This window comes from Danio aesculapii, chromosome 2 (genome assembly GCF_903798145.1).
Source record: "Danio aesculapii chromosome 2, fDanAes4.1, whole genome shotgun sequence".
In the NCBI taxonomy this organism is placed as follows: Eukaryota; Metazoa; Chordata; class Actinopteri; order Cypriniformes; family Danionidae; genus Danio; species Danio aesculapii.
This window is the reverse complement of record NC_079436.1, coordinates 419,447-441,845: the sequence shown is the minus strand read 5'-3', so window position 1 is coordinate 441,845 and position 22,399 is coordinate 419,447. Positions and strand designations below refer to the sequence as shown.

The 22,399-nt window shown below is 35.2% G+C and overlaps 1 protein-coding gene across 3 annotated transcripts in view; it reads right to left on the bottom strand.

Moving 5' to 3' along the window:
* Positions 1-7,899: 7,899 nt before the first annotated feature.
* Positions 7,900-22,399, bottom strand: part of mylk4a (myosin light chain kinase family, member 4a) — a 29,208-nt gene continuing 14,708 nt past the window's right edge. For 2 of the 3 annotated variants that reach the window (XM_056470371.1, XM_056470356.1), the window contains exons 3-14: positions 21,161-21,815; positions 20,503-20,759; positions 18,074-18,179; positions 16,350-16,443; positions 14,815-14,924; positions 14,010-14,151; positions 12,282-12,352; positions 11,835-11,963; positions 11,248-11,400; positions 9,831-9,909; positions 9,671-9,725; positions 7,900-9,175 (exon numbers count right to left, since the gene is read on the bottom strand). In XM_056470371.1, coding sequence (XP_056326346.1) covers positions 9,672-9,725; positions 9,831-9,909; positions 11,248-11,400; positions 11,835-11,963; positions 12,282-12,352; positions 14,010-14,151; positions 14,815-14,924; positions 16,350-16,443; positions 18,074-18,179; positions 20,503-20,759; positions 21,161-21,815 — 1,850 coding nt within the window. In that variant the 3' untranslated portion in view covers positions 7,900-9,175; position 9,671. The remainder of the gene's footprint in view (positions 9,176-9,670; positions 9,726-9,830; positions 9,910-11,247; positions 11,401-11,834; positions 11,964-12,281; positions 12,353-14,009; positions 14,152-14,814; positions 14,925-16,349; positions 16,444-18,073; positions 18,180-20,502; positions 20,760-21,160; positions 21,816-22,399) is intronic. The other variant, XM_056470363.1, reaches the window with a different exon arrangement.

Here is a 22,399-nt window from a genome sequence, read left to right as displayed (position 1 = left end):
TTAGGGTATCTGCTGCTTAACTGAACTGTCTTTACTCAGGTAAGATGTTCGCTCAGTGTGGAAATGAATTGAGCATTTGCAGCACCGGCGGCTGTTTTGAAAGTCTCGTGTGTCTGTATAAAGCAGAGTTTAAAGCATCAGTCCTGTTATTTGTCACATACCCATGTCCACTTTATTTCAGATGATTGATCAGAAAGCCAGAGCCGGTCTCTTCTGCTTCATTTCATCATCTGATCTTGACTTGTCTTTGGATTTTGATATCGTCTGTGTTGTTTTTGAGAGGCTCAGTCGGTGACCATTTGTCCTGAAGAATGTGAAATATCAAGCACTGAAGAGATATCACTGTTAAGTGAACATAAAGGTATAAAACTGAACTCTGATTTGTCATTTGAAATGCTGTAAGTGTCCGCTAATTACGAAACAGATAAAGAATTGAATAAGATTTTTACAATAGATCATTTCTACTATTTATCAAAACTAAATCATTAATACTTTAATGTTGCAATTAACAATACAAATGGATGCTATTCCAAACTAATTAAGGATGACACTGTATGAAGTGATCAAGCCGCATAAAACAAAGTACTGTAATCATTCATAGCAACTGTTAGTGTTTTTGAATCATAGTAAAGTTGAATTGAACTGCTGTGGTGCTATGGTAACACAACAACTATAGTGATTGATCTGCTGTGGTGATTCTATGGTCGCTATGGTTACACAACAACTGTAGTATATAATCTGTTGTGATTCTACAGTTGCTATGGTAACACAACAACTATAGTGATTGATCTGCTGTGGTGATTCTATGGTCGCTATGGTAACACAACAACTGTAGTATATAATCTGTTGTAATTCTACAGTTGCTATGGTAACACAACAACGATAATGTTTGATCTGTTGTGGTGATTCTACAGTTGCTATGGTAACACAACTGTAGTGATTGGTCTTCTGTGGCGATTCTATGGTTGCTATGGTAACACAACAACTATAGTAATTGATCTGTTGTGGCGATTCTACAGTTGCTATGGTAACACAACTATAGTGATTGATCTGCTGTGGTGATTCTACAGTTGCTATGGTAACACAACTATAGTGATTGATCTGCTGTGGTGATTCTATGGTTGCTTTGGTAACACAACAACTGTAGTAAATAATCTGTTGTGATTATACAGTTGCTATGGTAACACAAAAATTAAAGTCATTGATGACTGTTGTGGTGATTCTACAGTTGCTATGGTAACACAACAACTATAGTGATTGATCTGTTGTGGTGATTCTACAGTTGCTATGGCAACACTACAACTATAACTGGTTTGTTGTGGTGATTTAGTTTTCATGTCATTAATTCTTTACTGAGATTCTGAAATAACATTAGACAGACAGTATATGATGATTAAATTACATAATTCTAAAGTTGTGATAGATGATAAAAATAAATATGATTTTAAAAACTGGTCAACTTTACAATAATATTCCATCAGTCAGTGCACTGTGTGAACGTGAGCTGCAGTCTTCCAGTGTTTAATACTGTTTATTAAGAATACACACATTATGAACTTTATGTGCTTGGTTACTTTTTACTGACATTTCCACACACACACACACACACACACACACACACACACATGCAATAATGTTTCATAATTGTACTGTTTTACCATATATATTTTTTACAAATGAATGGATTAAAAACAAATAAGAACAATTATTATTATTTAAAATGATGCTTTATTGATTTAGTTTCAAGAATCATTTGATCAGAGGTTAAAACACTTTAGTTGTCCAGTAGAGGGCGCTGCAAAGCCACACTCCATGAGGAACACACAATATTAAAATAGATATTATTATTTAAAAAGGACATTAGTATCATACTGTTGCTCATTCACAGCTCATTCACACATACACACTCATACACTACGGCCAGTTTAGTTCATCAACTCCCCTATAGTGTTTGGATTGTGGGGGAAACCGGAGCACCCGGAGGAAACCCACACCAACACATGGAGAACATGCAAACTCCACACAGAAACACCAACTGACCCAGCCGGGACTCAAACCAGCAACCTTTCTGCTGTGAGGTGATCATGCTAACCACTGTGCCACCGTGACGCCCTATTGTTAATAATAAAGATAATAACAATAACAAATGAACAAATGTAAACTCTTTGCTGTAAGATATTTAGCAGAAACACTGGCGAAACACACTGAAAGCAGCTCAGTGTGGTGTTAGACAGAATAGATTTACTCTGGAGCTCAGAGTCTCCTCGGTTTAATCCTGCAGTGTTTCAGAGCCTTATTTGGCCCAGAGTCCAGTCCAGTTCCCACAGAGTCATCTGTCAGACTGTCTGAACACGACAGCGGATAAAAATACACACACACACACACAACACACACACACACACAGACACAGATGTGGATGATGTAGGAATGTGACTGTGTTTGCGTCGGGTCTTCAGGGTGTGTGTGTGTGTGTGTGTGTGTGTGTGTGGGCCATTGTTACTCTCATAGAGTCAGAGTGAAGCTTCCTGCTCTCCCATGAGGACGACAGCAGCCCACACACACACACACACATCAACAAGCCGCTCACACACACAAGCATTCGTCAACACACCACTTGCACACACACTCACACAGACACACACTCACATCCACACACAAAAACTTACACATACACATATGCTCACATCAACACACCACTCGCATCCACACACAGCTCACACACACTCATTGACACACTGCTCATACACACACTCGCATCAGCTTACTGCTCACACTCACACACACTCATCAAAATACTGCTCACACACACAAACACATTAACACACTGCTCACACACTCACATCATCACACCACTCACACATACACTCATTGACACACACTCATATCAACACACAGCTCACACACATACTCACATCAACAAACACCACACACACACACACTCACCGACACAACACTCACACACACACAGCTCACACACATACACACACTCACACACATCAACACACCCACAGACACTCATACATAACACTCTCGCATGTACACACACACACACACACTCTTCAACACACCACTCACACACGCACACTTTCATTGACACACTCATAACAACACACCGCTCATCTACACACAGCTCACACACACACATACACACACACATACTCACACACTCATCAACACAACACTTGCATCAACACACCGCTCTCATCCACACACAGCTCACACACATACACACACTCACATCAACAAACACCACACATACAGACACACTCACCGACACAACACTCACACACACTCATGAACCCACTGCTCTCACACTCACACACTCACATACACACACACACTTATCAACACGCACTGACATATAACACACACACACACACACACACACACACACACTCATAATTGTACAAACCCAATCATGGGGCTCAAAACGGTAATTTAACTTTAATTGAAAATATTAACCCAACATTGGGTCAAATATGGACAAACCCAACCACAGATTTTGAGAAAAGGTCATTTTAAATTAAGTAGAATAACCCAACCTTGAGTTTCTCAATATTTGACCCAACATCAGCTTAAAACAGCCCAGCGTTTTTCAAAGTGTAGACTCGAGAGCTGTAAATTAAATGTAAAAAGCACAGAATCACACACACACACACACACACACACACACACACGTCAGCTCGACTGAAGCATTATAAGAAATCATAAAAGCCACAAGTAACCCAATGACCACAGACGTGTACTTTATGTGCATTATATTTTACATCTGATGCCGAACTCCAGTGACGTGCAGCGTTAAAACACAAGCCTGAACACACAGCAACAAATCTCCAGAGTATAACATAAAGCTGACGCTGAGAGGGGGAAATTAGGAACAAATAACTCATATTATACAGTAAATCAGCGGGCTTGAGCGACACATAAACCTCTCTATCAGACACTGCGTCCATCTGAAAGAATAGGCCGTAAAGTTTCACTCTTCCTGTTGTTTTCCCTGTCTGAGCAAAAGCTGGAAGAGTCCGAGCAATGAGAATACAGCACATTACTGGACGAGATGTCTCTGAGTATCCAGATGATGAGACAGAAGCAGAAGAGTCATACGCTGTGAATAATTACTTACTGTTTTAGTCCAAATATCTAAGAATTCTTAAATCAAAAAGCATTTTCTAGGCAAGCAGACACCAACGTTATAAAATGGATGTTACTCAGTTAAAATATCAGATGCAAACATTATAAAATAGAGGTTACTTGTCTAAAATTATCAGACACAAACATTATAAAATAGACATTATTAGTCTAAAATAATCAGACATAAAAGACATTATAAAATGGATGTTACTTGTCTAAAATTATCAGACCCAAAATATTTTACAAAATAGCCATTACTCTAATCTAAAATGATCAGACACTAAAGACATAAAATATATGCTGTCTAAAATTATCAGACACAAACATTATAAAATAGACGTTACTCATCTGAAAACCATCGAGGCTCAAAAGACGTTATAAAATAGACGTTACTCATTTAAAATTATCAGACACAAAAGACATTATAAAACAGACATTACTTGTCAAATGATCAGACACAAAATATTTTATAAAATAGGCGTTACTCATCTAAAATTATCAGACACAAACATTATAAAATAGACCTTACTTGTCTAAAATTATCAGACACAAAATATTTTATAAAATAGACGTTACTTGTCTAAAATTATCAGACACAAACATTTTAAAATTGATGTTACTTGTCTAAAATTATCAGACACAAACATTATAAAAGACATTACTCGTCAAATTATCAGATGCACAGTATAAAAGAGATGATACTTGTTTAAAATGATCAGAAACAAACATTCTAAAATAGAAACTGTCTAAAATTATCAGACATTAAAGACATAAAATACATGCTGTCTAAAATTATCAGACACAAGCATTATAAAGTAGACGTTACTTGTCTGAAATTATCAGACAAGCATTATAAAGTAGACGTTACTTATCTAAAATTATCAGACAAGCATTTTAAAGTAGATGTTACTTTTCTAAAATTATCAGATACAAAATATTTTATAAAATAGGCGTTACTCATCTACAATTACAGACACAAACTTTATAAAATAGCCGTTACTCATCTGAAAACCATCAGGCACAAAAGACGTTACATAATAGACGTTTATTATTATTTTATGTATATTATATAATACATTATTATATATCGTTATATAATCAGTCGCAAACATTTTAAAATAGATGTTACTTGTTTAAAATAATCAGACACAAACATTCTAAAACAGAAACTATTTGTCTAAAATTATCAGACAAGCATTATAAAGTAGACGTTACTTATCTAAAATAATCAGATACAAAAGATGTTATAAAATAGTCGTTACTTGTCCAAAATTATCAGACGCAAACATTATAAAATATCTGTTACTTGTCTAAAATTATCAGACGCAAACATTATAAAATATCTGTTACTTGTCCAAAATTATCAGACGCAAACATTATAAAATATCTGTTACTTGTCTAAAATTATCAGACACAAACATTATAAAATAGATGTTACTAGTCTAAAATAATCAGACATAAAAGACATTATAAAATAATCATTACTTGTCTAAAATTATCAGACCCAAAAGCAGGAGTTAGATATAAACTGACAGACAGCTCCAGGATTCTGATCTAAACTCACTGTAATAATAAACGTATAATGGATGATGTATGAGCTCCTCCAATGTTCTTGCTGTTCCTGTATAGCACCGAGTGTCACGTGAAATTAATCCGTCTGTTCTGCTGTAAATGAATATGTCCTCCGTCTCTCTGACCACCCAAAATCCTCCAATCCTCTGGTTTTTTTCTCAGTCTGCTTGCTCTGTAACAGCATGTTGTGTGGGAAGGTTTCACAGTATAATATCGGCGCAGTGTTTGCGCTCTGGGTGTCGCGGATGCTGTTTTTTTTGGCTGGTTTTGCTGTGGTTTTTGGGGGAGTCAGACAGAACACAGGCCTGAGATCTGTGGCTCTGCACATCCATCACCAGAGCTGGGTACCAAAACTATTTTAAACTTTGAAGCATTGTAATAAAAAATACTGATATTAGAGCTCAAATTATAAGTATTAATTTTATTTTATTTTATTTTATTTTATTTTATTTTATTTTATTTTATTTTATTTTATTTTATTTTATTTTATTTTATTTTATTTTATTTTATTTTATTTTATTTTATTTAAGGCATTTGCACCCACAGATCTGCCGCTCACTGGATATTTCCTCTTTATCATTCTCTGTAAACCCTAGAGATGGTTGTGCGTGAAAATCCCAGTAGATCAGCAGTTTCTGAAATACTCAGAGCAGCCCGTCTGGCAGCAGCAACCCACGTTCAAAGTCTTTTAAATCCCCTTTCTTCCCCATTCTGATGCTCGCTTTGACCTGCAGCAGATCGTCTTGACCATGTCTACATGCCTAAATGCAGTGAGCTGCTGCCATGTGATTTGGGTTAACAAACAGTTGGACAGAATACACACACACACACACACACACACAATACATGCATGCGTATACGCACTCCCTCACACACCACACAGACACTCACCTGCATACACTTGCACACTATGCATCCACACAAACACACACCATACATTCAAACCATACACACTCTGACACACACACGTTCACATACAATACATGCAACCCTAACCGTAAACACACAGATTTAACTATCCGGCTTTTGCACACAGACAGATGCAGCTTTAATTAATGCTAATGAGTGTAACGTTATTCCTTCAGTGGTGTTCGGTTATTAAGTGTGAACTGAACACCTGTAAGAGGAAACGATGAGCTGATGCTGAGTTTCAGATGAAGACAGGAGTGTTGAAAGAGTCTGTGCTGCCCTCTGCTGGACACACACTCTCACCTGCTCTCACACACACACACTCATGCACACTCAAAACACAAACACACGATAGTGCTGGGTTGCAGCTGGAAGGGCATCCACTGTGTAACACATATGCTGGAATAGTTGGCGGTTCATTCCGCTGTGGTGACCACTGATAAATAAGGGACTAAGATGAAGAAAAATAAATGAATGAAGTAATATAACTGTAGCCCATAGCTATGCTTCATCATGACTCCAGACTGCTGAAACTCATCTACACGCTGATCTTCACAGATCTTCAGTAAATCGAGCTTTTCATTTAGCACACTTTAATTTGCATTACACTCTTTTACACTGTTGAATTATTTCTGTCTGTTTCTAATAATATTAACCGGCAGCATCTCTGCCTTTCAATATATTCAGGCAAATGATCTAATATAGGTATTAAATATACAGCTGATGACAAAATAATGTGCCCTTCTGTAAAAGTTTCATTCTTAATACTATAAATATAGAATTAATATTTTGACCACTAGTGCCTTACAAAATAACTGGTACACACAGAAATAAAGGTACGCAAGCTGTCACTGGGGTGGTACCTTTTCAAAAGGTATGCATTTGTACTGAAAGGGTCAATATTGGTACCTCAGAAGTATATATTAGTACCTACACATTTTAGGAGGAACTATTTTGTACTTTTTAGGTACTAATATATACCCTTTAGGTATTAATATGGACCCTTTCAGTACAAATGTGTACCTTTTTGAAAAGGTATCACCCCAGTGACAGCTTGCGTACCTTTATTTCTGAGAGTGTAAGTGTTATGTATTGTCATCATGGCCAACACAAACAAAATAAATGAGTTATTAAAACTAATTCATTTTACAGGAGAGCTAATAACTTTGTCTTCAAATGCATAAGTTAAATGTGTGACTTTGTATTATTATTATTAGTAACATCTGAAATCTTAAATCAGATGTGTGATGTTGTGTTTTTGTGGCAAGAACAACTTAATCCAGGAAATGTAAGACGTCTCTTTTATTATATTCCTCTATATTGTACACTGTTTTCATTCACGACTACATGAAAAAGACATTATAAAACCAAAAACTTAAACATTAATAAAGAAATTCTGTTAAATAATCTCCTAAAGTGCAGATAATGCCAAGTTATACATTCAAAACAGTGAAAAAACAAACAAACATTGATATATTTTAGATTTACGCCATAGTTTTTGAGCTTTCCATCAAAATCACACCTTGAATCCCTTTACATTCTTGCAGAAACATAAAATCAACAATCATGACAACAGTATCGAGTCGATAATCTCTCATATTACTTTGTAATTCAGATATAATATCACATATTCACGGATCAGTTTAACACTGAAGAGGCTTAAAGGTCAATAACTCAGCACTATTCCTCAATGTAGAGTCCATTAATGTTGTTTTATTTGACCTCATTTTATATGCAATTCTGATGTTTTTATTTCTGTTCGCACAAATGAATTTAAAGACGGTTGAGTTTAAAGCAGAACAAATCAATATATGTATAAATAATGACATGATCATAATATAAACATCATCCTGAAGCATTATTGTAGATCGTCTTGAGAAGCAGAGGTAAAATGTTGATGTAAACTGCTGAAATTCACAAGATATGAATACCAAAACTGACAAATATTGAGTTTACATACAGTTGAAATATCCGGATATGACTTTATTATGATATCGAAGTGATTTTTGGGCTGCTTTATGGTTCAAGTATGTACATTTAGTTTATTTTCTCTGAAGTAATCTCGTCCTCATGCTTCATTCACTGCAAAAATGCTTTACTAACTGAGAGTTTGTGTCTTGTTTCTAGTCCAAATATCTAAAAACTCTTAAATCAGTCAGCATTTTCTGGACAAGCGCAAAATAAAGTCTTGTTTTCAGAAATAATGAGTCCGAATTTAGTGAGTTTTTACTTTCTAACAAAGGAAAAATAATCTGCCAATCGATAAGTAACTTTGAAATAAGATGATTTTGCTCATTTTAAACATAAACTCTCTTCATTTTGACTCAATATTTCTAAAAACAGCACAATATTTTGCTATAATTATATAAAATGCTTCTTGATTTAAGACTTTTTAGATTTTTGGACTAGAAACAAGACAAAAAAAAAGAAAGAAAAGGATGTTTTACAGTGTAAATAATTGAATAAATATCAACTAACATCATGTTAACAAACTGTGAAAATGCAGTTTATGAAATAAATCTGTATATAATATAATGTCCAGTAATCCTCAGGCTTGGTCCCTCTGAAACAGAAAAATAGAGAAAAAGTGTTTATTATTATTATTATTATTATTATTATTATTAGTTGTTGTTGTTGTTATTATGATTATTGTCGTTGTTATTATTATTATTGTTGTTGTTGTTGTTGTTGGTGGTGGTGGTGTTGTTATTATTATTGTTGTTATTATTGTTATTATTCTGTCACTTCAGAAGACAATAAATAAATAAAATTCAAATTTTACTGCTAGAGATGTAATGGTATCAATATTTAATATCATAATTGTAATTACCCAAAAATTATCACATTCGTTAATATAAGCACATTTTTTATGAACTGTAAACCTTCAACAATAAAGTTCACACACACACTTATAATGTGCAAATATAATAACAGTATAATGCACTTCGAGTTTAATTATTAGAAATTAAAGCCCACTTTGCATCAGGAGTGCATTATTATTACTGGTCATCAATTAATCCTTACATATAGTAAGTTATAAAGATGACGGTGGACTCACATTAACTCTCTGGTGGAGGCAGACAGGAGTTTCTGCGTGAGCGGCACTTATTTTTCTGAATAGAAAAAACAAACAAGCAACTTTTATTAAAAAGCAATGAAATGTCAAAAGTGAGAGATACTGCATGAACTGGGATTTAACTGAGTTTCTGGAGTTTTACCCTTTCATGCAGACGGAAGTGAACCGCTGCGTCTGACAGCCACGGGTGTCTGAGCGCTTCTGTCGCTCCGATTCTCCAACTACAGACACACACACACACACAAACACACACACACACAAACAAGACATGGAAACAAGGTTTACAATCCACACCAGTATGCTGGACTATACACCACTACACCAGAAAGACATGCTAAACACCTTTTTCCATATGTGTATTATTTCATAAAAAAAACAAGCAGAACAAATTGGAGAGATGAAAATAATAGCATTTTATTATTATTATTATTATTATTATTATTCATTCATTCATTTTCTTTTCGGCTTAGTCCCTTTATTAATCAGGAGTCGCCACAGCGGAATGAACCGCCAACCTATCCAGCATGTTTTACGCAGCGGATGCCCTTCCAGCTGCAACCCATCACTGGCAAACATCCATACACACTCATTCACACTCATACACTATTCTCTTCTTGCTGTGAGGCAATTATGCTACCCACTGCGCCCCCATGATGCCCTATTATTATTATTATTATTATTATTATTATTATTATATAATATAATAACAAAAAAGTAAAAAAAAACACTGTAACTGTAAAGTATACAAATAGTAATTGCCATTTATATAATAGTATTGCAAAAATAACCATATTAATTTGTTTAAAACTATTTTTATTACAGAAATAATCATTTATTAAAAAGTAATTTTACAAGAAAAAAATATATTAAAATAATTAGATTTAGATTTAATAGTAATTGCAATTGATGTAATAATATTACAGAAAAATACACATTAATTTATTTAAAACTTGTTTATTACAGAAATATTTTTTACTAAGAAAATGTATTATATAAATATTAAAATGATTATAAATACATTATTATTTTTTATTTATAAAGTTAATGAAATAAGACTCTAACTTAATCAAATTATAGAATAATGAATACAAATTAAGTCAAAATAGCACTATAAATACAAATATATAGTAATTGCCATTTATATAATAATAATACACAAATATTAATATATTTAAACCTATTTGAAATATTCGTTTTGTGAGTATGTATATATATATATATATATAATATTTTCTCTGCTTAAAACTCTTCTGATGCTTCTCTTTTGTTGACAACAGTTTTATAAACCATTATCATATAGGAAACATGTATTTTTAAATGCATGCAGTAAGTGACTGAATTAATAAGAAGGTAACCAGCCAACAAGTAAGGTAATCCTGTTTCAAAATGTTTCATATTTTAGGCTCTGAATTTACCAAACTTGTGCTGACCTTCATAAATATATCCACTGTTGATAATTAACACTGACTTTATTTGCTTTGACAATCATCTGTTTCCACACCGCAAACAAACCCCGAAGCTAAACGTCTCTTTAATGTGTGTGTTATTCTCGCGTTTACCTTTTATCCACCACCAGGAGTTTGGAAATGAAATCTTTGCCTTCAGCTGAGACCTCAGAGAATTCGTCCTCCTCGAAGTTCCACTGACAGGCCAGAATATTGTTGAGCGTCTCGTTATCGTCATCCCCGAGGAACGGCGACAAACCGCTGAGCCTAGAAAACACACGTCACACACTGAAAAACTCTCCGATTTACTCTGAAACGGCTCGTAAATTTGACAAGTGATGAGGTCTGATTAGATATCGTATTTACTGACATGAAGAAACAACGAATATTACATTTATTACAGGATTTATTCATATTTGTTAACATTTTTAAATGAAATGAACTCACGGTGCATTAACTAATGTTGACAAGATTTCAATAATGCATCAGAAAAGGTTTTATTTATACTATTATATTTGTTAACTGACATTTATTAGTTGATTTATAAAATATTAAACGATTAATAAATGCTGTTATTAGTATTGTTCATTGTTCATTTAAAGCGTTAAAAACATTACTTTTCATGCTTTAAAACTTCTCTGAACCCAATATAAACACATTTTACACATTATCCTCCACACACACGCACACACAAGACTCACAGCATGTACGTGATGACGCCCAAACTCCACATGTCCGTGTTGAAGGACACAAAGTCATAGTTGACCACTTCAGGAGAGAGAAACTCCGGCGTGCCGAAATTAACCCGTAACTTCTCTCTGGGCTGATACCTGAGAGAGACGATGATGATACTCCTCAGTTACGCTTCAGGAACATCTCATTAAAGCTGTGTTCTCTAAATATACCGTGTCTGACAATTAAAGGGTTAGTTCACACAAGCATTTAAAGCCACTCTTTCTCATATGGTTTTATGAGTTAAGGAAAAGCTCTCTTCATTTTGACTCGCATACAAGACAATATGCTTGTCCTGCAAACGCTTCTTGATTTAAGAGTTTTGAAATATTTGGAGTAGAAGCAAGACTAAAAATCAAAGTAAGAAAAGTCTAACTCATACCACCAGCACTTCTCATATTCAAGACAGGACTTACTTTCTGGCGAGGCCGAAGTCGATGATCTTGATTTTATTGGTAACTCTGCTCACACACAGAATGTTCTCCGGCTGCAGGACACACACAAACACACACAATTCAGGTCTGCTGGAAAAAAGGGTGGATTTTGGGCAAGTAAACATTTACATTGAGTCGTTTAGCACAGTGTTTCCCAACCCTGTTCCTGAAGGCACACCAACAGTACACATTCTCTCCCTATTCAAATACACCTGAATCAACTCAGCAGAACATTAGAAGAGACTTGAAAACCTGAAATGAATGGTTCTGATAAGGGAGACATCCAAAAGATGTGTTGTTGGTGTGCCTTCAGGAACAGGGTTGGGAAACAACACTTTAGCAGACACTTCTGTCCAAAGCGACTCAGAATTGAGGAGAAATTCAGTGATTCAACACGAAGAGGCATACACACGCACAACAACTGCCGGTTATAGCTCAGAGAATTAAATGCTCGAGTTTTATTTAGAGAGAGGAGTGTTTCTACAGCTGGTTTGTTAAGCCCACTCACTAGTGTGAGGCATACTTCATAAATGCACAATGGGGGTTTTTGACATATGGAGTGCAAAGCGAGTGTGTGTTAAAGTGTCAGAGAGATGAAAGAGTGTGTTTTCTACAGGTGGTTTGTCAAGCCCACTCACCTGTGTGAGGCACATTTAAAATTGCATAATGTTTTTATGTGCATTTAAAAATATTATAATGTTTGCAGATATTTTAAGGTCCTGTGAAGTGCGTTGAAATGTGCATTTTATTTCAATGTTTAACGTAATTTTAACCGATACATGAAGAGAGGGTGGGGCATGGTGTAGCTCCTCCCCTTTAAAAAAACAGCCAGTAGTGTAGTGGTTAGTGCGTCGACATATGCACTCCGGTGCTCACGGCAGCCCGAGTTCGATTCCGCCACGTGGTTCTATGCCGATCCTTCCCCTCTCTCTGCTCCCCATGCTTTCCTGTCTATACTCTCTACTATCCAATCAAATAAAATAAATAAATTATTATTAAATAAATTAATTAATAGCATTTACATGTGGACATGGAATAAGTCTCGATCATCAGACACGCTCGCTCCTGTTTTTGCTATCAATCTGGCAACCTGAGCGTACGTCAATTTGTTGTCGGAGAAAAAAAAACTTTCCAATATTTTAAATTTGGACTGCAGTACCTCCTTCAACCACTAGTCAATCAATTTGACATATTTCACCTTTAAAGGGCACCTATTATGCAAAATTGACTTATGCTTGGTTTAACCCTGGTTGTGTGTGTGTCAGCAGTGTGTGAATATCTCCAGCTTCTAATGCTAAACATGTATTAATTGTGTTTGTTTTAATCAGACGTGATAGAAACAGTCTGGAGAAACTCTTTGATTGGCATTCTCCCTTTGTACGTGTCATCAGAGGGAGAAAGCCCCGCCCACTAGTGCCCATCTCTCCCTTATTAGCATATGACATTAGTCTTGTTTTTAAATCTGCCACTATGGTGACACATAGGTATACGTAGCTCCGCCCTCTTCTGAAGAGAGCACAATCTCATTTGCATTTAAAGCGACAGTCACCAAAACACCACAATTAGGATCAAAGCCTGAACGGGTCAGTTTCAGAGAGTTAGAGAACATTATCTGTGTGCTATTCTCAGCTCAAACATCTTGTAAAGAAGGGCAGTATAGGTCTCCTTTAAGGTATGTGTGTGTTTTTGACCGCATGTCACATGTCGTACCTTCAGGTCCAGATGGAGGATGTACATTTTGTGCATGTAGCGCAGGCCTTCGCAGATCTGCCGGATGAACATCACCGTGTCCAGCTCCGTCAGCTTGTAGTTTTCATCAATGATCCTGTCGAAGAGCTCGCCTCCGTCAACACTGGACACACACACAGGTACGCTCACCAAACAGACTCGAAGCATTAGCTGAAGCACTGACAGACTCGATATTGATTATCAAAGGATTATCACTCATAATGCATTCAATATTCTGTGGATGTTTTTATTTTTAATTTAAACCTTTATTTTGCCAGGAAAACCTCTTGAGATTTGTATTATCTGTTTCGAGAGTGTCCTGGATAAGCAAATAATAAGCCTTGCAGACTACACATCAAAATAAATCAACACAAAAAAAATATTCAAATAAAAAATAAGTTAATAAATGAATACAATATAATAATAATTAATAAATGCATCATAGAATTGTACAACTGAAACATATCCTATATATATATATATTTATATGACATAATATTATTTAGCTTACCCCATTGGCAGATTATTAATTATTGTCCAATTATTTAGCTTGTTTTTAGGAAAAACTCACTTGATTCTGACTCTTTATTTCTGAAAACAACACTATATTTTGTCCTTGTCCAGAAAATGCTTCTTGATTTAAGAATTGTTTGATATTTGGACTAGAAACAAGACAAAAACTCTACAAAAAGCAGTGTAGTAAGTACATGTAGCTAGTTAATATTACTCAAAAGTTCAATGATTAGTTTTGCTGTAACAACTGCCGATAAGATTGAAAAGCACGTACTATTCCAGCACGAGGATGATGTCATTTCTGGACTCGTAGGCTGCGTAGAGCTGGATCAGGTTAGCATGGTCGAGCTGGTTCATTACCTGGATCTCATTCTTCACCACCTCCTGCCAGACAAAACACATTTACATCAGCCCAAAATCTGAGACATGAACATATATATCAAATTAAAGCTAACACATTACAACATATATGTACAGATATTTGTAAGGATTTTAGGGGAAATTATAAGTAATATTTAAAAATATATTTTGCTTACCCACGTGACAAATACTAGAGTCATTTATGCTATATACTGTTTTTGAACCTTACTATTGTAAAGTACTTGACTTAATCTGTTGTTGTGATTATATGGTTGCTATGGTAACACAAGAAGTATAGTAATTGATCTGCTGTAGTGATTCTACAGTTGCTATGGTAAGACAACAACTATAGTGATTAATCTGTTGTGGTGATTCTACAGTTGCTATGGTAACACAACAACTATAGTGATTAATCTGTTGTGGTGATTCTACAGTTGTTATGGTAACACAACGACTACAGTGATTAATCTGTTGTGGTGATTCTACAGTTGCTATGGTAACACAACAACTATAGTGATTAATCTGTTGTGGTGATTCTACAGTTGCTATGGTAACACAACAACTATAGTGATTAATCTGTTGTGGTGATTCTACAGTTGCTATGGTAACACAACAACTATAGTGATTAATCTGTTGTGGTGATTCTACAGTTGCTATGGTAACACAACAACTACAGTGATTAATCTGTTGTGGTGATTCTACAGTTGCTATGGTAAACCAACAACTACAGTGATTAATCTGTTGTGGTGATTCTACAGTTGCTATGGTAACACAACAACTATACTGATTAATCTGTTGTGGTGATTCTACAGTTGCTATGGTAACACAATAACTATAGTAATTGGTCTATTGTGGTGGTTCTACAGTTGCTATGGTAACAAAAGAACTATAGTAAGTGATCTGTTGTGGTGATTCAACAGTTGCTATGGTAACACAACAACTATAGTAAATGATCTGTAAATGATCACATTCAATCTGCCCAGTTGGTGGAATGAACTCCCTAACTACATCAGAACAGCCGAGTCACTTGCTGTCTTCAAGAAACGACTAAAAACTCAACTGTTTAGTCTCCACTTTCCTTCCTAATCTGCAATTGCCTCTCTGGCTATACCACTAACTGTGCCCTCTCTCTCTCTCTCAAAAAAAAAAAAAAAAAACAATTTTCTACCAATGTTTTGCTTCTTAGACTTTTACACGCCTGAAACTTGTCTATAGCACTTGTTCACTGCTGCTCTTATAGTTGTGTAAATTGCTTCCTTGTCCTCATTTGTAAGTCGCTTTGGATAAAAGCGTCTGCTAAATGACTAAATGTAAATGTAAATGTAAATCTGTTGTGGTGATTCCACAGTTGCTCACATGATTAAATGTAAATTTAACTCAACAAATGTGCAATATATAAATAATAGTAATATAATTACAGATATAAACGTGCTGGTTGGTGTTTTGTACCTTTTCTTTTTGACTCTTAGCTTTGATGATTTTGGCAGCCAGAGTGAGTCCAGAGGAGTTTTCAATACATTTATGAACCTGACCGTATCGCCCACTGCAAAAGAACCAAAACAGCAAGAAGGCACTGTGAAAAATCACCAGACATTTACTTCATTACTTTCCCAAACAAAATATTTAAAAGAGTAGTTTGGACTGGAGAAATAATCACCACTTCAAGGATAAAAACCAGTATCCAATTTGAGAACAGGCTGAATCTTGTCTTTTGAATCAGTTCACTCAAATGAGCCATTCAGAGCAAGTTTCCAAGTAGTGACTGGTTGATTTAAATGATCTGTTAGAGTGAGCCTCGATGCAGCGACTCACTGATTCAAATGATCCATTCAGAGCGAGTCTGCTGGTAAAAACTCCATGATTCAAATTATTCCTTCAGTGCGAGTTTACGGGTAGTGACTGATTGATTCAAATGATCCATTAGGAGTAAGTCTCGATGTAGTGACTCACTGATTCAAAGGACCAAATTCTGAGTGATTCTCCAGTTAGCGACTCAGTAATTCAAATGACCAATTTAGAGTGATTCTCTTGGTAGCGACTCAATGATTCAAATGATCAATTCGGATTGATTTTCTTGGTTGCAAGTCACTGATTCAAATGATCTCTTTAGATTGAGTCTCTAGGAAGAGACTCACTGATTCAAATGATCCATTCAGAATGATTCTCTAGGTAGCAACTTACTGATTCAAATGATGCATTCTGAGTGATTCTCTAGTTAGCGACTCAATAATTCAAATGATCAATTCAGAGTGAGTTTCCAGGTAATAACTCACTGATTCAGTCAATTTATTAAGAATAAATCTCGATGAAGCTATTAACTGATTCAAATGACCAATTTAGAGTGATTCTCTGGTTAGCGACTCACTGATTCAAATGATCAATTCAGAGTGATTTTCTAGGTAGCAACTCACTGATTCAAATGATCCCTTCAGATCGAGTCTCCGTGTAGCAACTCACTAATTCAGATGACCAATTCAGAGTGATTCCTTAGTGACTCAGTGATTCAAGTGATCAATTGAGGACTACTGGAGTAATATTTTATTAGGGTATATCTGTATAGTGCCTTTACATGATCACATTTATACATATTTACATAAAGTGGGTAAAAGACAATAATTGGTTCATCTACCCCTTAAAAATTTGCATATGAATGATTTGCATAAGAAACAGCAGCTGATTGTAAGTCCTCAAGCTAAAATGAAGAAGAAAGCGCTCCTGGTTAAACTGAGATGCGATCCTGCAGACGCTCACGTTGACATTTAGTGTCCTGCAATGACATTTAAACGTCTTAAGTGTGGCTTAAGTGTCCAGAGACCTGTTTATGCGAAATGACCGTATAAGGACAGAGCAGGAAGCACTGCAGGGACACAGTGGTGATGCAGCAGCGGGTGTCATATTTTTCAGACACTATTCTATGAACAACGAGAAGAACATTCCCAGTGAAGAGGCAGATTAACACCTAGTGATTAGTTTCCAGCTGCCGCGGAGCTACGATTTCACATGTATAAATAACTGGCTGGACTCTGAAGTTATGAATGGGTGGAGGGAGAGCGGCTGTAGCGTTACGCAATTAGCCTTTGAGGGGATTAGCGGCCTACAGAGCCTGCATTTACGCCATATTTAAAACATTCTGTTCTGAGATATCATTCCAGCGGTGAGAAAATAACCCTTACCCTCCGAGAACCTCCTGCTGGTTGATGGTGTAGAATGTGCTGATCTGGTGGGGTTTTGCGGACACCACGCGGTGGTTGAACGGAGCTGCTGGAGGCGGCGTGCAGTCTGCGGGACAGCACAACATACAGGACGATCCATACAAATGTTACGGAGGAGAAAGGGGAATTTATCTGCGACACACATCATTTTTACACTCAAATATGTCAAAAATGACATCTTTTCTCATAATAACAAGATTTGATGTTGTTAAAATGAGATGTTTCCTCCTTAACACAGCATCTTTTCTCATAAAAACAAGATATGTTGTTAAAATTAGATTTTTTTCTTGTTAAAGCAACATCTTTTCTCAATTTAGCTCATTTTTTTGTTAAAATGACATTTTTTTCTTTGCAATAATGAGATATTACACTGAGAAAAATTATTCAAAGATGATTCCTTGGATTTACTCAATTTTTTACGTTAAGTGGTTGTAAACAACTTATTTGAGCTGAATTTAAACAAACAAATTAAGTTGAACTTAATAAATTTAATTTGTTTAAATTCAACACAAATAAATTGTTTGCAACTGTTTTGCACGCAACACTTTTTTCAGCGTATGTTGTTAAAATGACATAATTATTTCGTTAACGTTTTTTCTCGCAATGATAACATTTTATGTCATTAAAACTAGATATTTTCTCATTAAAACAACATATTTTCTGGTAATAACATCACACAAGTGTTTGTTGTTAAAAATATTTTCTTATAATGAGATTTTATGTAGTTAAAACAAGATATTTTATCTTTAAGATGACTTCTTTTCTTGTAATTACGACATGTTTTTTTCATTAAAATGACATTTTTCTTGCAATAATGAGATATTATGTTGTTAAAATGACATTATTATTTAGTTATAACATATTTTCTCATAATAACGAGATATTATGCTAAAAAAACAAGATTTTTTCTTGTTAAAACTAAATTTTTTCTCATAATACTGAGATTTTGTGTAGTTAAAACAAGTTTTTTTTTCTTGTTAAAATAGGATATTTGCTTGTTAAAACATCTTTTCTCATAGTAATAAGATTTTATGTCATTAAAATTAGATATTTTCTCATTAAAACAACATATTTTCTCATAATAACAAGATATCATGCTAAAAAAACAAGATTTTTTCTCATAATACTGAAATTTTGTGTAGTTAAAACAATTTTTTTTTGTTAAAAACACATTTTCTCTATATAATGAGATCTGTCGTTAAAATTAGATATTTTCCTGTGAATACCAAATTCCAACAGCATCTTTTCTCGTAAATACCATTTTATTTTTTTATTTTTTATTATTTTTTTTCTTGTCATAACAAGATATTATGTTGTTAAAACAAAATAATTATCTCCTTAAAACGTTTTTCTCGTAATATTGAAATTTTATGTCATTAAAACGAGATATTTTCTGGTTAAAACAAAACAAGTTTTTTTGTGTGTTAAAATAGGATATTTGCTTATTAAAACATCTTTTCTCATAATAATAAGATTTTAAGTCATTAAAACAAGATATTTTCTCATTAAAGCAACATATTTTCTCATAATAACAAGATTTTGTCTATCAAAGATCTTTTCTTGTTAAAACAACATCTTTTCTCGTAATAATAAGATTTTATGTCATTAAAACAAGATATTTTCTCATTAAGACAACATCTTTTCATGTAATTACGAGATGTTTTTTTTCATTAAAATGACATTTTTCTCATAATAATGAGATATTATGTTGTTAAAACGACATAATTATTTAGTTAAAACATATTTTCTCTTAACAAGATATTATGCTGTTAAATGAGATATTTTCACATTAAAACGACATCTTTTCTCATAATAACGAAATATTAAGTCATTAAAACAACAGAATTATTTAGTTTCAGAATTATCTTTTCTCATAATAATATGTTATTTCATTTAAACTACATATCTTCTCGTAATATACATAGTTACGACATGCAGCACCTTTAAGACATAATGAGATAATTATTTAGTTAAAACATCTTTTCTCGTAATAACGAGATGTCATTAAATCTTTCTCTGTCATTAAATCTTTTCTCGTTAAAACAACATATTTTCTTGTATTTACGAGATGTTTTTTCTTGTAATGAGATATTATGTTGGTAAAATGACATCATTATTTCCTTAAAACATTTTTTTATCACAATAACAAGATTTTATGTCATTAAAATTAAATATTTTCTTGTAATAACGAGATATTATGTCATTAAAACACCTTTTCTCATGATAAAGAGATGTCATTTCATTAAAACACTGTCTTTTCTTGTAATAACAATATAATATGCATAAAAAACAATATACAGCACTCTTAAGACATGGCAAGATTGTAATCCACTAATTATAAAAGTAACCTTCCCCAGCACACATATATTGCACACAAACGAGAATCATACCAATGAAGAAGTGATCGCCGTGATCTTCATCATCTTCAACCTCAAAGCTCTGCTTCTTCAGTTTGCTGAAGTCGATCTGGATCTCCACACCGTCGGCTTTAAACACAGCGCGCAGATCTTCAGGCTCCGGCGGCTCCGGCTCCTGCTCTTCTCCATCCTCAACACGGCTCTTTTTATGGTCCTCCAAACCCAGATCTTCCTCTGTCACGCGTCGTTTGCTGCTGGTCGTCACTTCATCTACCTGCTCGGACTCGCTGCTGTCACACAAACAGAACAGAGGAGGCCGGTACTATTATTCTGGAGGATCAAACTTGGGATTGCAGGATTTGTTTTGAGGTGACAAAACTATTCCAGTGCAGTCAATCAGACTTTATTAGATATTGGGCGTGGCTAACACATAACCACGCCCTTCCACCTGTCAGTTTTGACATCGCTATGACAACAAACAGAAATGGTGAGGAGGAGGAGGAGTCTGTTAGGTTGTAATAACTCTCTCCAAACCCTTTTCTCCATCTTTCTAAATGAAACGCCTACTTTACTACAGCCAATCAGCTCACAGTAGGAAAAACAAGCCACGCCCACTTTTTTTCTCATTAATATTCAGTTTCTCTGCTTCACAATACAGAAAAACAGCAGTTCATGCAGACTTGAAGCTCACCTTATTTCTGAGTTCTCAGGTGTTGGCGGCTCTGTGTCAGTAATATCAGCTTCTGAAGGGCCCTCAGTAGTCTCTATATCAGTAATGTCAGCTTCTGAAGGGCCCTCAGAAGTCTCTATAGTAGTAATATCAGCTTCTGAAGTGCCCTCAATAGTCTTTGTGTCAGTAATGTCAGCTTCTGAAGTGCCCTTAATAGTCTCTTTGTCAGAAATAACATCTTCTGTAGCGGCTTCAGTAGCCTTTGTGTCAATAATGTCAGCTACTGAAGGGCCCTCAGTAGTCGTCTTGCTCTCCGTATCGTCTGTTTTCTGATCTTTAAGCTCATCTGTGGTCTTCAGCAGCTTTTCTTCAGTCTCTAAGTTCTGCGTTTCCCCTCGGATCTCCTCTGTTTTCGTCTCTGGTTCCTTCATCTGGTCTTCTTTGAGATCCAGAGTCACCTTTTTCTCTACTTTTGTCTTCTTTCTCGGCTCGTCCTCCATCGGCTTGGCTTCCTCCAGGATAATGTCCTGCAGATCTGGAGTAACCGAGACATTTTCTGATTTCTGCACGCCATCCTCCTGATTCAGGGACGGTTTTGAGCGCTCGGCGTTCTCTTGGTTGAGTTTCTGAACTTCTTCAAGCAACAGCGCCTGCTTTCTCAGAAAGACTTTGTCTGCTGGAATATGAACGTAAGATGCGTTTCAATGTAGTGTCTGGGTTGCACACTCTGATACTGACTACACTGCAAAAACTTCATTAATTATTTAGAGGTTTTGTCTTCTTTCTTGTCTAAATATTAAAAAAATCTTAAATTAAGGAGCATTTTCAAGACAAGTACAAACTATTGTTTAGTTTTCAGAAATAATGAGACAAAATTAAGCAAGTTTTTCCTTAAAACAAGCAAAAATATTATGCCAATGAAAGCACAGGCTCATTTTGGAGATGTACCCCTGTATACATTTCTGGAGAGCACCAAATGCGTCAGTTTTTTTGTAGTTTTGTTTTCATGAATCCGCTTCTCTCGCAAGTGCCATTAGCTGCTGTTCTGATGTAAATCCACCAGAGGTCGCTGTCGACTGACTGACTGAGCGATCGACTGACCCACCCTCCTCCTCCTTTCCTAACCCAACCAACAGTGTTTTCAAAAGCAATCCAGAAAAAGAAAAGCCCTCGTCTGGTTTTTACCACGTTTTCAGATTTTACCACATTCTCACCCTGTTATTTACTTGTTTATTTTATTTTTGGGTTTTTATTTTTGTC